Source organism: Cyclopterus lumpus, chromosome 16 (assembly GCF_009769545.1).
Source record: "Cyclopterus lumpus isolate fCycLum1 chromosome 16, fCycLum1.pri, whole genome shotgun sequence".
Classification (NCBI taxonomy): Eukaryota; Metazoa; Chordata; class Actinopteri; order Perciformes; family Cyclopteridae; genus Cyclopterus; species Cyclopterus lumpus.
In genome coordinates, this window is record NC_046981.1 from 12,753,480 (window position 1) to 12,769,317 (window position 15,838).

The 15,838-nt window shown below is 43.4% G+C and overlaps 2 protein-coding genes across 2 annotated transcripts; both read left to right on the plus strand.

The window, feature by feature from the left end:
• Positions 1-987: 987 nt before the first annotated feature.
• Positions 988-4,607, plus strand: LOC117745816. Its single transcript, XM_034554358.1, has 3 exons — positions 988-1,553; positions 2,486-3,430; positions 4,092-4,607. The coding sequence occupies exons 1-3, from the start codon at positions 1,260-1,262 to the stop codon at positions 4,605-4,607; spliced, it is 1,755 nt and encodes a 584-aa protein (XP_034410249.1). The 5' UTR covers positions 988-1,259.
• Positions 4,608-5,847: 1,240 nt separating this feature from the next.
• Positions 5,848-15,831, plus strand: vars1 (valyl-tRNA synthetase 1). Its single transcript, XM_034553737.1, has 29 exons — positions 5,848-5,951; positions 6,497-6,849; positions 6,941-7,084; positions 7,188-7,395; positions 7,480-7,595; positions 7,713-7,788; positions 8,285-8,385; positions 8,485-8,612; positions 8,774-8,938; positions 9,037-9,118; positions 9,210-9,329; positions 9,803-9,911; positions 10,013-10,192; positions 10,349-10,473; positions 10,596-10,699; positions 10,791-10,949; positions 11,315-11,405; positions 11,499-11,604; positions 11,758-11,828; positions 12,097-12,222; positions 12,308-12,412; positions 12,819-12,966; positions 13,180-13,307; positions 13,529-13,684; positions 13,797-14,015; positions 14,218-14,329; positions 14,890-15,065; positions 15,428-15,577; positions 15,663-15,831. The coding sequence occupies exons 2-29, from the start codon at positions 6,499-6,501 to the stop codon at positions 15,729-15,731; spliced, it is 3,825 nt and encodes a 1,274-aa protein (XP_034409628.1). The 5' UTR covers positions 5,848-5,951; positions 6,497-6,498; the 3' UTR covers positions 15,732-15,831.
• Positions 15,832-15,838: the final 7 nt, after the last annotated feature.

Consider the following 15,838-nt stretch of genomic DNA (forward strand, 5'->3'; position numbering starts at 1 on the left):
ACATGCTCCACAGGCTATGTTAAATAAAACAATGTGTGCAGGTTACTGTAATCTTGTAAAGAAAACTCTGATTGCATCATTTTAGATGCAGTGTTGTATAGTAGGACTTGATACCCCACCTTAAACATTCCAGAGCTGCAGTCAGTCCCTGAGGTATGCTCCAGTCTGTGAACACGCAGTGCACGTGGTGGTGCATGTGGTGCATGTGCACTGACAAGTCACTGCACTAAAGCTATGAATAAGGAACGCTCATGGGAACTTAGTTCATGTTGTTTTTTGCACATGCTCTTTGCATGCTTGGCATCTGCTTCTCTTGAGACAAGCTCAGGGGTACATATGGCTCATATTTGCCATAATTACACAACAGCCTGCCTTGGCTCCACTTCTTCTCGGTGTCAAAAAGAGAGCTGGATATGTTTACTCTGACAAATGCACATGTAAAGAACAATTTGTGCCAATATAATACTCCAACAGGCGTGTTTTCTAATAACAAGGAAAGATATTTTGACAGGGATTGTGTTTTGTCTGGCGGCAAGTTAAATCAAATGTCTCTACTCCGAGTGAAACAATGACCCGTGGTTTTGACACTGTCAGGATTAAGCTTTAATGAGGATTTCATGAACTGACGCTGTTAAATTTAGAGCTCAGTCTCCCACATTTGATCTGGGGTTTCAAGTGTGAAGGCCTGCTTGATATGGAAGTATTTTAAAGCCACTGTTTTGACTTGCATACAGAATCAGCTTTTGAGGGAATGTGCTCTACCAAGAATAACAGAAGTGTGCCATTCATGGGACTTGGCTTGTACAATGACCATTGTTTTGGAATGCAGATTTACAGGTAATTAACAGCTTTTGAAGGGTGTGTGCTCGGCTTGTGTACCTAATAGCAATGGGAGTTAAAAGGTGTAACCATAGCGCGTTCAAGAGGGAGGGCTGAAGTGGAGGTACAGCAGAGGGAGAGTCAAAGGGTGGAACTGACAGAAGGGGCGAGGTTGTCAAGGAAAAGGAAATTAAAGGAGTAAGCAAGATTGTGCCTGCAACACCGATTCACCGAGAATACAGCCGAGTTTAAAAGAAGGCAGACATGGTTGGACACGAACTGGAGGAGAGAACAAGGCGCGAATAAGGAAACAAAGCATCAGCAGCCAACCTTGGCCACCTTATCGTTTCCATCTATATACGGAAACCACTGGATTATTTATACGCCTCTCCGCCTCGCTCTGTGTGTGAGAGAGGGATTGCTCTGCGCTCAGCCTCAACATGCCGTGTCCTGCTGCTGTCAGTGCAGCTGCTGCGGCTGTCTGGCTGCTGGCCGTGCTGGGCCCGGGGCTGTCTCTTCCAGCTGAGGACGACTCTGAGCCAGTCGACAGCCTCTGCTCCCACTGCTTCTACAGGCAGACGCCTCCTCGGGGAGCCTCTGCAGGGTTGCTCTGTCACAGCCTGCCTGAGGGACAGGCGTTCGCCACTCTGTCCAAACCGGCCTGTGGCACTGCCGTCTTCTCTGCCTTCCATCTCAGCCGCAGACGGGCAGAGAAGGAGGGGGAAGAGCTCGTGGTAAGGGGCGCATCTATTGTACGGTTTAAAGTAGGGATTTCTGTTTTTGAGTGATGGAATTTGAAAAAGAGTACAGTACAAAATCACAGATTGGTGTTCCAGCATACGAGCAGTAAATCATTGGTGGAACGTAACTAAGATGTTTTCTCAAGTGCAGCTTTGAGGTTCTTAGCGTGAGTATTTCCTTTCTATGTTACTTTGTACTTCTACTCAATGACCTTTGAGAGGGAAGATTTTGTACTTTTAAGTCCACTACATAACCATAATAATACTTTGAATTTATATAGCGCTCAAAGACGCATAATCAGGTGCTTACTTTTCAGATAAATATTTAAATATAACCTATATGTCTTTGACATTTGACAAAAAGACATGATTATAAAATAAAGCAAATAACAAAAATGTTTTGTTCTTTTCTCCATCATTAATCATCTGACAATCCCTCAGATTGGTGACTTCTGTCAGTATGTACGTTATTCCTTTGACTAATACAGAACAAGTACTTTTACTTTTTTTGTGGCTAATGCTTTTACTTCATCATTTTGAATGCAAGACTTTCATGCGTATATATATATATTTCTATATATATATTTCTATATATATATATTCATTGTTATGTAAAATGTCTGAATACAGCTTCCACCATTGCACTAAACATTGTAAACTTACACCTCTTGTAATTTACTACCAGTCCCTGCATTTGAAAAGATGAAAACAGATGAGCATTTGTACGTTGCAAATGTTCTATAGATTAATTCAATACTAAATTTAACGAGAACTTCTGAACATTTTAAACAATTAAATAAAATGTAGTGATTCCTATTTGAAAATACCAAGTGAATTATCTGAAGGTAATAGTGGGGTAATGATTAGTTTACAAGTAGATCCTGATGCAGTCATACTTTAACACGTGGTTCTGTTTTTATTGTAAGGAAGAAGAAGAAGAAAACATTAAAGTATCCGTACCAGCCCTTCTCAGAGGAGACGAGGATCCTTCTCATCCTGTCTCGCCCACAGACTGCACGCTTCAACACTGGGACTCAAGAGTCACAACACTAGTCCAGTCAAGCATCTCTCCCCGGTGCAGCACCTTAGGGGGTGATCTCTACATCCTGACCGGTGCAGGGGGTCTCGGGGCTGCTGACGAGTGTCAGACAAAGCCACAGTGGTCTGCAGTGTGCTGCGCCGTCCCAGAGGGGAAGAGTGGCTTCAGTATGGGGTTAATCAGGGAGACAGGGGAAGGGGAGAGGCAAGTGACCGTGAAGGAGCTGGAGGAGATTCTCGGAGGGGCAGAGCTGTTCTCAGAGGGCTGTGGAGGAGCAGACGGGGGGATGGTTGGAATCAGAGTTGATCTTCACAGTGAGGGGCTCCCTGGAAACATAGACAAGCTGGATGCAGATCTTACTAGTGAAAACACAGGAGATAAAGATGTAGATTCAAACACTGCTGGTCGAGTCACCGAAGGAGAGGAAGTTGGTTCAGGTGCCACTGAAGGAGAGGAGGCTGGTTCAGGTGCCACTGAAGGAGAGGAGGTTGGTTTAGGTGCCACTGAAGGAGAGGAGGTTGGTTCAGGTGCCACTGAAGGAGAGGAGGTTGGTTCAGGTGCCACTGAAGGAGAGGAGGTTGGTTCAGGTGCCACTGAAGGAGAGGAGGTTGGTTCAGGTGCCACTGAAGGAGTCGAGCGGCGTGAAGTGACACATTCAAGAGCTGTCAGATCAGGGTCTTCTGAGTCCTCAGCTGACCATGAAACTGTGGATAAACCAGAGACGGACACAAATTCCAGCAGCACTCTGGTGTATGTCCTCTCCACCACCTTGTCCATCCTTAAAGCTCCGCTGCACCCAGTGTTCTCCACTGTCACTAAGTTACCTGGACAGGTAAAACCCTTTAGACATAGCTTTGAAGTGGTTGAAATTGATGCATCTTAAACTTCCCATAATACAATGTCACAGAGCCTGCCTCACCCCAGTTTGTAACACAGGCCCTCTGCTACACGTGTGTAAACTGCAAGGCTTTTATACAAGTGTTTAGGACTCCTCGTCACACGTTTAGTAAACCATGTGTAGAAATGGGCCATTTGACCAAATACATGCACAATACTTGATAATTGAAAGTGTTTGAACACAAAATAATGGATAATTAGGATGATCCTTTATTACTAAGTGAATGAAAATAAGGCAACAAAAAACACAACTTAAACTGAAATGCAAAAAAAAGGACATAGAAGCAACACATTACTAATCATAACTTGTTTCTGCATTTGAGTCTTATTTTTGTTACAGGAGACCAATCCTCCGAGACTTTATGGAATAAAACATGGAGATGTTTAGTGTAGTCAATTTGAAGAGAAACCAAATCTGTTTTAACATGTTCAGCTTCAGTGTTGTTTAATAAAACCCACTATTCTAGTACCCTCCTCCCAGAGACTGGTTTGGCAGCAGGTTTTAACTCATTAAATGCCTCAATGTCATTTTTTTATTTTGTTATTCACACATTTTTATCTCACTCAAAAAATGACATGTTTCTCTTTTGACTCAGGTGACATACGTTCTTCAGGAAGACCTTGGGGTTCTGTCGGCACTTCCTGGTGAAACCTACTCCCTATTTCACCTCTTGACTTCTGACCTCTTGTCTTGGACCGGCTCAGCTGGAGAAACGCTACTGGGTATTGGGGAAAACGGCTGCTCCAGCATCTACTACTGCTCCTCCTCCATGCTGGGGGCCCTGTTGAACAGCTGCCACACTGGGGTCACCGGCATGGGCACCCTGGCTGGAGACACAGTGGGGATATTTGGCGACGCGTTGGATACTACTTGGTGGGTGACCAAGTTCTTCGGAGGCCGGCTGTGGAAGCAGAGCGAGGGTTACGTAGGAACAGTGATGTCAGAGATGGGGGGTCAGGTGAAAGCTGTCGGTGGAGGGTTGGGGAGGCTGGTGTGGAACAGTGGAAAGGGGGTGGGTAACGTGTTCAGACTGGGAGGGGGTTTAATATTGGGGACGGTTGATATAGTCTCTGGTGCGGTGAAAGGGGCTTATGGGCAGGAATCAGAATGAAACGTGGAACACAAGTCCACATGAAGCTATTAGTGACAAACATTATTTTTCTGAAGTTTTGGTTTGTGAATTTTTTAGCACGTAAGAGTGTGAAAAAGGGGGACTATTTCCGTTTGATGTCATTTGAACCTCGGTTGTTAGGTTAAGGATAGACACGTGTTTCTGAATTAAATTTAGGAAATTGCTAATTTCTTACACTGTAGGTCTTACACTTCACTGTGGCTGGCTGTCCAAATAATCTGCTGGTGGGATAAGTGACCCAACTGTGATTAAAAAAACACTGCGCACAAGGCTGTTGGATGTAATTGTTCAAAACAATTATTGTATGATAATTGTTATGATAAATGTTTGCTTACATGTATATTTTAATAAAAGAGGATGCTGGCATACTGTTTTTGTCTTTGTTCTGTCTTTTTCTTTCCAATGCTCATGGTAAGACCCAATAATATAACATATTCCTATTTATGAAATCAAACCCTCCAAATGCAAAACATAAATACCGATATCCCTAAATATACCTATAAAATGTAGAGATAATTTACTTTACTCCATTCGTTTATATTTTATTTTACTATACCAAGCGGCTTTATTAAAACTGGTCAAAATCAGCTCCACGTTGAATAATCAGTACCTAAAATCCAATAATGTAATACAGATAATTTAACTCTCTCAAGGAGTTCATTCTGCAATTCAGGACTTTTATTATAGTAACACTTTAAATGGGGGATTTTTATTTTCATTAGAAAATAACTGATGATACTAATTTAGTTTGCACTGAAGTCTTTTTTTTTAGGTTTTCCTACTTAATTTTGGTATACAGATTTGTTGATACTCTCAGCTTCTTCTCCACTTTTTATTTTGTACTTTTTACTTCACATTAATTTACAGAACACATAACATGCATCTATGAAGTAGTTCAAATTAGCTGCAGCTCGATGAGCCACGATAGTATTGATGTATGCAAATGCACTACTTACATAATTAGTATAATAGGTCATTATAGTCGACCACTCTGAGAGGATAAATTCTGCATAATGAGTTATTTTACTTTGGAAACATCTGATAATGATACTGAAGTACTTTTATTTAACTCGGACAAATTGGGATTTTTAATGCTTTAGCTTTATTCTTTAATTATTTTTGTTACTATTCCAACACAGGTTGTTGGAATAGTAAATAGTATCCATGATTAAAAATAAAAACATTTCACAGACTTCCGGTTTGTGGCGGAAGTAGCGCATCAAACCCGGAACACGTTGTTGGTTGCATCAGACGGCAGAGAGTCGGCGAGGATTCATGTGGCTCAGCTTCGTACGCTGACGGCTCCTTCTGATTCATTTAAAGGTATGGATAATTTACTACATACATTGCCAATAACACGCCGCAGGTTTAATAAACACCAACGTAAAACAAACAGTTGAAGATAATCTCTACGAGCGTAAACACGCGTAAAGCTCGAGCTGCGCACCTAGAAAGAGTTTTAGATTGTCTGATTAGCTAAAGCTAACGAGCCTGTTGCCATGACTTTGTGTCAGGCTTTGACAGGGAGGCACATGTGAGCTGTGTGCAGAAAGTGAAACGGAAAGTGTTAGCTGTCGTCTGTCTTTCCTACACGTCGATGTAACGTAGGCCAATATAAGAAGCACACCTTTTTTTTAATACGTTTACACCGGTTTGTTTACCACCTGAAGGTTCGTTTCCCTAGTTAACCTAATCGTAGACGACTCAGTGTTAAACTAGTTTGACAAACACACCCACTCCACCACTTCAGGCAGATAAAGAATGTCTTTGATAGCATAACAGGCATACTTGTTTGGCCAACTCCTCCCTGAAAGCAAAAAGTAAACGTGCACAAATCCATTTCACAATGTTCTTAATGTCTCTCCCAGAGATGGCCGCTCTCTTCGTGTCCCCTCACCCTGATGACTTCAGGAGCCTTCTGGCTCTCGTGGCTGCAGAGTTTTGTTCCTCCCGCCCACAGACTCTCACAGAGGAACCTCCTGCGTCCCTGAACGCCCGCTCCAGACCCACCCTGGTGCTGGGCGCTCGGGACGGTGACGCCGTCCTGAGCGGGGCCAGTGCTGTGTCCTGGTACCTGGCTGATCAGGGGAAGAGAGCCGGTGGAGATGCAAAGCAGCAGAGCCAGGTGTGGCAGTGGCTCAGCTTTGCAGACAATGAACTCACCCCCGTGTCCTGCGCTGTGGTCTTCCCCCTGATGGGCATGACGGGAGTGGATAAGAAGGTGAGACCATCATTCAAATGCTTTATTAGACATGCGTGTGATTTTTATCTCATTTGAATGTTTTATTCTAAAACAACTTGTGCATTCTCAGCTCCAGCAGAGTTCCCGGGCTGAGTTGATCCGTGTTCTGAAAGTTCTTGATAAAGCACTGGAACCAAGAACCTTCTTGGTAGGGGAGAGCATCACCCTGGCTGATATGGCTGTAGCTACAGCTGTTCTTCTCCCCTTTAAATATGTACGTATGTTGTGCAGCACATATGTCACTCATCTATGCTGAACAATTTAGTACTGGAAAATCAGTCCACACTTTATATCTGATTATGTGTTTTTAATTGTAGGTGTTGGAGCCATCAGACAGGAAAGTCTTGACCAATGTTACGAGGTGGTTCACAACCTGCACAAATCAGCCACAGTTCCTGAAGGTGTTGGGGAAGATCACTCTTTGTGAGAAGATGGTGCCAGTTACACCGAATACAAACCCTTCAGCCAATGCTAAAGCTGCTATTGCCAGTCCTGATGGTGATCCTGCTGATGCCACAGCTAATGGTTAGGAAGTCCTGTGCCACAGTTCATGAAGACTTCTGTTTTGTGGAAACATCATTCAGATTTTCTTCATGTTTCCTCCTACAGGCCCACCTAAGACAGAAGCCCAGCTGAAGAAGGACGCCAAGAAGAAAGAAAAGTTGGAAAAGTTCCAGCAGAAGAAGGAAATGGAGGCAAAGAAAAAGACTCAGCCATCAACAGAGGTATGGATACTGAACCTCTACAAATAGAACATCTTATAAGACACAAGTGTCTTTGAGTATCTGTATATACGGTCAATATCAACAACGTAGCTTCATGTGCATTTCTTCCTCTTTTAGAAAAAGGCCAAGCCGGAAAAGAAGGAATTGGAAGTGATCTCATACAGTGTTCCCACTGCCCCTGGGGAGAAAAAAGGTGATTTATCAATGCGGGTGGGAGTGTTCTCTCTCTCTCTCTCTCTCTCTTTCTTGTCACAGAAGAAGTACTCATGAGTGACATCACCATACATGGTGTTGTTGCTTTCCCCATCCATAGCAACGGGTGAGGGGCTACCATGCACGATTCTTCCCTAGATGTTGCATTACCATCAGTTATACCTGAACTGGAAGTTCTGGAGTATTTCTTCATTTAAAGAAATCGACATTGAACGCTTTTCTCGATTAAAAAAAAAAAGAAAGACAGATGGTTCATCCAATCACGTGCCACGTAGGGCCTGCCGATCTCCAATGACTGCCACGCAAATGGATCTGTGTAACAAACCATCATGTGCATCAGGTTTTGTGAGGGGGGGGGGGTTGTTATGAGGAAATTACATCCCTGTGTTCCCTCCTTAATATATATAGTTTTTTCTATATTTTATTGTGATTATCTTCCGGGCGATATGTCAACCCTCTTTCTCTTCTGGTGTCAGATGTCATCAGCCCACTTCCCGACTCCTACAGTCCTCAGTATGTGGAGGCTGCCTGGTATCCATGGTGGGAGAAGCAGGGATTCTTCAAGCCGGAGTATGGGGTAAAGAAGTCCTCCATCTCGTGCTTTATTCAAATAACAAGAAGATGTCACATTTGTTATTTATCATTTCAGTCTGCAATAACATGCCTGTCTCTTTAGAGGAAGAGTATTAGCGACCCCAACCCCCATGGCATCTTCATGATGTGCATCCCTCCACCTAATGTGACTGGATCACTTCACCTGGGCCACGCCCTCACCAACGCCATTCAGGATTCTCTGACCAGATGGTAACTACAATTGGACTGTTTCATGAAATTCAAAACCATATTTTCAGTGAGGCTTGTGTTGCATCATGGGATTTATTTTTTCAATTTTAATTTCTGTTTTTATTCAATTGGATCTTGTTGTTATCGAGAATGTGTTGGTGTGCTTCCCTCTGTCCGTCCAGGCACAGGATGCGAGGTGAAACCACCTTGTGGAACCCGGGCTGTGATCACGCTGGTATCGCCACACAGGTGGTGGTGGAAAAAAAGCTGATGAGAGAGAGGGGTATGAGCCGTCACGACCTGGGCAGGGAAAACTTCATCCAGGAAGTCTGGCAGTGGAAGAACGAGTGAGTGAAGGAAGGAAGGAGGAGATGTGAGAGATTTGAACTTGTTTAAATACTAGAATAAAGAAAACTGTAATAACTTAATCACTTTGCCTTTTCAGAAAGGGAGACCGTATCTACCACCAGCTGAAGAAGCTGGGCTCCTCTCTGGACTGGGACAGAGCCTGCTTCACTATGGACCCAGTGAGTTTAATCCATGAACTAATATGAATACAATCTGAATGAATGCAATCTGAATTGCTAATTTTCATGTCTATTCCGTGTCTCTGTCCAGAAACTTTCCTATGCAGTCCAGGAGGCCTTTATCCGCATGCATGATGAGGGAGTGATCTACCGGAGCAAGCGTCTGGTCAACTGGTCCTGCACACTAAACTCTGCCATCTCTGACATAGAGGCAAGTATGCGTCTTACTGGAGTGATAAGATCAAGGCCATATTCCAGTGAAATCACAAAAGTCACTCTACATTCGATTATTTTCTACTATTGTTGTTTTTCATTATTTAATTTTAAGGTTTTACACATTGGTTGAGATGTAATCCAAAATACAAACATTGTGTGATAAAATACTTTGGAAGTGTGTATATATTTATATACCTATAATAACACTTATTTCTAGGGCTGGGTATCAAACACCAAAACGTACAAAACTCTGAGTACTGAAAAGGGTAATTGGCCAATTGAAATCTAAATGACCAAAAATTAAGTGTGATTTTGGTCATTTGGCAAATGATATTAAATGCTTTGTCAAATAGTCCCCAACCCTACTTTGTTGACCCTGTTATAAGGCCGTGATGGTGACTAATCCAAACATATTTCCAGTGCTGGCCATGCTGTGCTCTCTGATTACATCACCTGGCTGGTTTGCAGGTGGATAAGAAGGAGCTCACTGGAAGGACTCTGTTGCCGGTCCCTGGGTACAAAGAGAAAGTGGAATTTGGAGTGCTGGTGTCCTTCGCCTACAAGGTGGACGGATCAGGTATATCAGCTAATGGAGAGCAGAATATTTTAAACCAAGACACATTGTGCCACTTCAGTATTGCCTTTTTATTTACAGTTATTTCTCTTTCTGTTGCTCAGACGAGGAAGTGATTGTGGCAACAACTCGTATTGAGACAATGTTGGGAGACACGGCTGTCGCTGTCCACCCCGATGACTCCAGATATCAGCATCTGAAGGGAAAAATAGTGCTGCACCCCTTCTGTGACCGCAAGTTGCCAATTGTCTTCGATGACTTCGTGGACATGAGCTTTGGAACAGGTAGGCATGGTTACAGGAAGAGCCGCTCTGCAGTGTGCTGAGAATAAGTAACAATAACGACGCCGTTAAGCCAGGCCACTTTCCTTATTATTATGTTCTCTTTTTCCCTCTCTCTCTCTCTCGGTCTCTCGTCCCGCTGCACCATTTTCTGTTCAGGTGCTGTCAAAATCACCCCAGCTCATGACCATAATGACTACGAGGTTGGAGAGAGACACAATCTGGCCTTCATCAACATTTTGGATGAAAATGGCCTGCTCATTAATGTGCCTCCTCCCTTCCTGGTATAGTGTCTCATTATCATCCCCTGCAGCTTGTGACACTAAAAGTCTTCTTCGTAGTTTGCGTGGTGTTGCAGTTTTATGTCTCAATTTCTCATTTCTAACTATTCTGTCACCACCCCCAGGGCATGAAGCGTTTTGAGGCCAGGAAGGCGGTGCTCCAGGCTCTCAAGGACAGAGGCCAGTTCATAGAGATCAAAGACAACGCTATGGTGGTCCCCGTCTGCAGGTAAAGTGGGGTTCATGTGTGCATAATTGTTTTAGATCTTTTTTCATCTTATCCGGGATCATCCTTATGAATTATGAATCTACTCCATCAGTCGTTCAAAGGACATTGTGGAGCCGCTGCTGAAGCCGCAGTGGTATGTGGACTGCAAAGATATGGGCAAGCAGGCCGCAGACGCCGTCCGAGAGGGGCGGCTCAAAATCATCCCTGATCTCCACCTCAAGACGTGGTTCAACTGGTTGGACAACATCAGGTAGTTATCCTTTTATTTTAAATGTGTTTCATCTGTTTGATACTTCTTGTGTATACTTCAAAATAGCTCTTTGCAGTTGTGGCATTTCTATGATAAATATGAAATATGTTATCACAGTGACGTTTCTAGATTTGATGCAGACAAAAGATCAAGAAAAACTGGAAATCGCAATTGAGAACCTGGAACCAGAGAATGTCTGGCGGCAGGTCTCAAAGTGATAATAGTAAATAAGTAATTGAATCAAAATATCAAATATATTTTCTATCAATAAGTAAACTGGTTAACCAAATAATTGTTGCAGCTCTAGAGATGATTTTGCACAAACAATGGAGTGAGTTTCCGATTTCACCCCATCTTCCTCTCAGGGACTGGTGCATCTCTCGGCAGCTATGGTGGGGTCACCGTATTCCTGCATACTTCATCACGGTCAGCGATGCTGCTGTAAAACCAGGAGAGGTAAGAGGATGTCGGTCACTATTGACATGAAAGATTAAAAAGCTATGTCCCCGTTTCTTTCTTCATCTACTTTTTTTTTTTCCCTTCCTCCAGGACATGGACGGTCATTACTGGGTGAGTGGGAAATCGTCGGAGGAAGCCAGAGAGAAGGCAGCAAAACGCTTCAATGTGTCTGCTGACAAAATAACCCTCAGACAAGGTAAGACCACTTTTTAATTAAGCAGTCTCATTACCACCCATTGTAAAGGTTATCTAATCAGTTAATGTTTTGCTACTACACAGGGCGACCTAATGTGATTTAATCCTACTCCATATTCATACAGGATACATAATTCTTATCCTTGTTTTTCAGATGAGGATGTTCTGGACACTTGGTTCTCGTCTGGCATTTTCCCCTTCTCCATCTTCGGATGGCCTAATGAGGTAAAAGTCCGAGGTCAACCACCTTTCTTCTGACACTAATGGCAGTAGATAGTAAGGATATCTTCTGCATTAGCAACACTAAAAATGAATATATATATATATATATATATATATATATATATATATATATATATATATATATATAAATAAACTGGAATGGCTGCCACCCATATTCTGATTATTTTTATTTATAAAATATGACTTTTGAACATTGCTTTGTTTAGGTGTTTTTCCACCATTTATGTTGCCGTTTGCCATGTTCCTTTAGACCCAGGACCTGAATGTGTTCTACCCTGGCACTTTGCTGGAGACGGGCCATGACATCCTGTTCTTCTGGGTTGCCCGTATGGTGATGATGGGCCTCAAACTGACCGGCAAGCTGCCCTTCAAAGAGGTGAGAACCGGAACATAACACAGCAGGGTGGGGTGCTAGTGTTATTAGCCTGACATGACTAAGTAATGATGATCATTTCTTACAGGTTTATCTGCATGCAGTGGTGAGAGACGCTCACGGAAGGAAGATGAGCAAATCTCTGGGCAACGTCATTGACCCTCTGGACGTCATTACAGGAATCTCCCTAGAGGTGAAGCCTAATCAAGTTTCAGATCCACGCATACATTTAGTCTTTCCGCTCTCCCGTTGTCTTTGACATGGTCATCACACGCGCATTGCTCCCCGGAGGCTCATATTCTTGTATGATTTATATCATTCCAACATGCGTTTATTGAGGCCATCATGCTCTTCCCCAGCTGGGTGGAAACTGCTCAGTCAGAGGAAGCCGATCTGTCCTCTGGAGGGCACTGAAGTACTAACCTATACTTTACCCATAATAATAAAAAAATAAATAAAGCTCTTTCCTGTCTTTTACAACACCAAGCAGTTGGAAGGATGAAATCATCATTCTCAGGATGAACAGAGAAAACCATTGAACACATGTTTTTGTTTAGTGGTGACATCCCTCTATATTTCCCACCCCCCTCACCCTCTAGGGTCTTCATGCCCTATTGATGGACAGCAACTTGGATCCTCTGGAGGTGGAGAAGGCAAAGCAGGGCCAAACGTCCGACTACCCGAATGGCATCCCAGAGTGTGGCACAGATGCTCTCCGGTTCGCCCTCTGTGCCTACACTAGCCAAGGTGGACTCATTTGTCTTTTTGGTCTTTCTAGCTTCCTCTCGTGTTGTGGCCCTCCATTGACCAACAGCCTAGATCTCAACCTTGACTACATAAAATATATCAAAACACTGGAAAATAGCATTACAATCAACCAGCATACGGTGAGTTGTTACTGACTCAATTCATTTTATTCTACACTGAACTCTTCCTTGTATTCCTGTGTTTGTCTCTCAGGTAGAGACATCAACCTGGATGTCAACCGCATCCTGGGTTACCGTCACTTCTGCAACAAACTGTGGAACGCTGTGAAGTTTGCCATGAAGACCCTGGGAGACGACTTTGTACCATCAGAGAAAGCCCAGGTGAGACCACGGGAAAAGATGAAGGACACAGAACATAAACAAGCTCTGCTCCCTACACATGTACCCTTCTGACCAAATAAATGTTTAGTAGAACAGTTTTTTGTTACCGTTGATTGTCTGAGGGTTTCACTTTGTAGTCCTAAATGTGTACACGCTAATTAGAGGTACCCAGACAGGAGTTCTGTTTACTGAACCTCTTCCTCTTTGTTCAATCCCCTCAGTTGTGTGGAGAGGAGAGTGTATCAGACAGGTGGATTCTGTCTCGACTGAGTGCAGCTGTTGGTGTCTGTGACGCTGGCTTCAAGTCCTACGAATTCCCAACCATCACGACTGCCATTTACAACTTCTGGTTGTACGAGCTCTGTGATGTCTACCTGGTAAGAGACCAGCGCGCTCCTCCTGTGTGTGTGTGTGTGTGTGTGTGTGTGTGAGTGTGAGTGTGAAAGACTTTGTACCAAAGCTGTTCCCTCCACTCTGCTTGTCCTCCAGGAAAGTGTGAAACCGGTGTTCAGTAAATCGGAGGAAGACGGCACCGTCCAGAGACTGGTGTGCAGACAGACCCTTTACACCTGTTTAGAAGTCGGCCTGCGCCTCGTGTCTCCTGTGATGCCCTTCGTCAGTGAGGAACTCTATCAGCGGTTACCACGTCGACGACCTCAGAGTGATCCACCCAGCATCTGTGTCACACCCTACCCTGATACAGAGGAGGTGAGATAAGGAGAGGGTGAAGGATGGTTGTTAAAAACTCACTGATGTACAAATGTCTGTACAGGTCAGAGCTGAAGACGTTATCACGTTGCAGTTGGAGATGTTGAACATCACTTCTTTTAAATGGAAGCCCCTGCAGTAAAGTGTGTAGTGATGCTCTCCTTCCGTCTCTGTGAGCATTGTGTTTCTCTGTGACTTGCAGTTCTGTTGGCACAGTGCGGAGGTCGACCGGGACATGGAGTTCGTGATGACTGTGATCAAGACGATCCGGTCACTGAGATCCGACTACAACATGAACAAGACCAAAGCTGACTGTAAGATAACAGACACAAGCTTAATCATAACTAAGGCCATTTATTCATTATCTAGATTAGAAATTACAATTCAAGCATTTGTTCAACCTGGGTGTGATTCCCACACTACTGGAGGCTCACCTTCCTTGCCTTGATGAATAACTAAGTACGTTAACTCATGTACTGTACTTCAATACGGTTTTGAAGTATTGGAATTTACATGATTATTTCTATATAATGCTACTTTGTACTTCTGCTTTTCAGAGGCAAATATTGTACCACATTAAACTACAGAACAATATGTAGAGTGGGCGCCAGCTACACCATTAAATGCCTACATATTAATGCCTCAACAATACTAATCTGGTCACATAACATATGATGATGTATTTGTTCTGCAAAACGAGTACTCAAAGTTACAATCTCGGCTTTGTTCGCCTGTGCGTTTGTTGTGTTGCTCCGTTTACGTAACGAGCTGAATCACCGACAATCTGTTTCAACCACTGATTGTAATGAATCCTTAATACATCTAACAAGGCATCTGTTACGACGCCTAAACAATTTCCCCATGCGTCTCCCAGGCTACCTCCAGTGCATTGACGCTGCGACCGTGTCCCTGGTGCAGAAGAACAGTCTGCAGATTCAGACCTTGTCTTATTCTCAGGCCGTCATCGCTCTGACGGCTAACCAGGCCGTCCCAGGAGGCTGTGCGGTGGCGATCGCCTCTGACAGATGTACTGTCAACCTTATGCTCAAGGTGAGAAAGGGAATCTGTTCAATTTTAGCTCGGTCGCTCCATCATTCACAAGACCTGACGTGTGAATATATTAGTTCTTGTTTTAATTTTGAGCTTCCTTAAAACGAAACCATGTAGTGCTCTTTCGTAAAGTTGCAAAACAGTTAAATTCACTGGTTTTGTTTTGACACGTTACACACCACCTGAATAGTCTGAGAGCATGGCTGCACCTCACCTCATTGATAATCATGCAAGGAAGACTAAACCACTTTAATTTGAGTTTAGGGTTTCCTGTGTTTTTTTTGTTTTTTTTACTGCCCTGAAATAATAAGATCATTATTTATAACCAGCCCTCGTCTTCACTTCACCTCTAATTCCCCAAGGGTCTCATCGACGTGGAGAAGGAAGTGGCTAAGCTGACGACAAAGAAAGGTGACTTGGAGAAACAGATAGAGAAATTGAGAGAGAAGATGGCAAAGAGTGACTACAAGGAGAAGGTGCCGGTGAAGGTGCAGGAGCAGGATGCTGAGAAGGTGAGAAAAAGGAAATTGACTTGCAGGGTTTCTCGGGGAGTAACACTTTCTGGTTAAAAGTAAATAATGACTTCTTTCTCCACAGCTACGGCAGAGCCAAACCGAACTTGAAAAAGTAAAAGAAGCTACGGACAACTTCAGGAAAATGATGTGACTTCCCTCTTAACGTTGTGGAAATCAGGGTTTTATGTCTGTATTCATTTTCAACAGTAATTATAGTACGGAGGGAATTCAATAAAGCTTTTATGAAAGACCATTGTC

Bases quoted from the DNA above. Each gene is read 5' to 3' on its own strand.
- vars1 (XM_034553737.1), top strand. From the start codon at position 6,499: ATGGCCGCTCTCTTCGTGTCCCCTCACCCTGATGACTTCAGGAGCCTT. The intron at 10,474-10,595 runs GTATAGTGTCTC...CACCACCCCCAG, and splicing joins ATGTGCCTCCTCCCTTCCTG to GGCATGAAGCGTTTTGAGGC. The intron at 10,950-11,314 runs GTAGTTATCCTT...TCTTCCTCTCAG, and splicing joins AACTGGTTGGACAACATCAG to GGACTGGTGCATCTCTCGGC.
- LOC117745816 (XM_034554358.1), top strand. From the start codon at position 1,260: ATGCCGTGTCCTGCTGCTGTCAGTGCAGCTGCTGCGGCTGTCTGGCTG. The intron at 1,554-2,485 runs GTAAGGGGCGCA...TTTTATTGTAAG, and splicing joins AGGAGGGGGAAGAGCTCGTG to GAAGAAGAAGAAGAAAACAT. The intron at 3,431-4,091 runs GTAAAACCCTTT...CTTTTGACTCAG, and splicing joins TCACTAAGTTACCTGGACAG to GTGACATACGTTCTTCAGGA.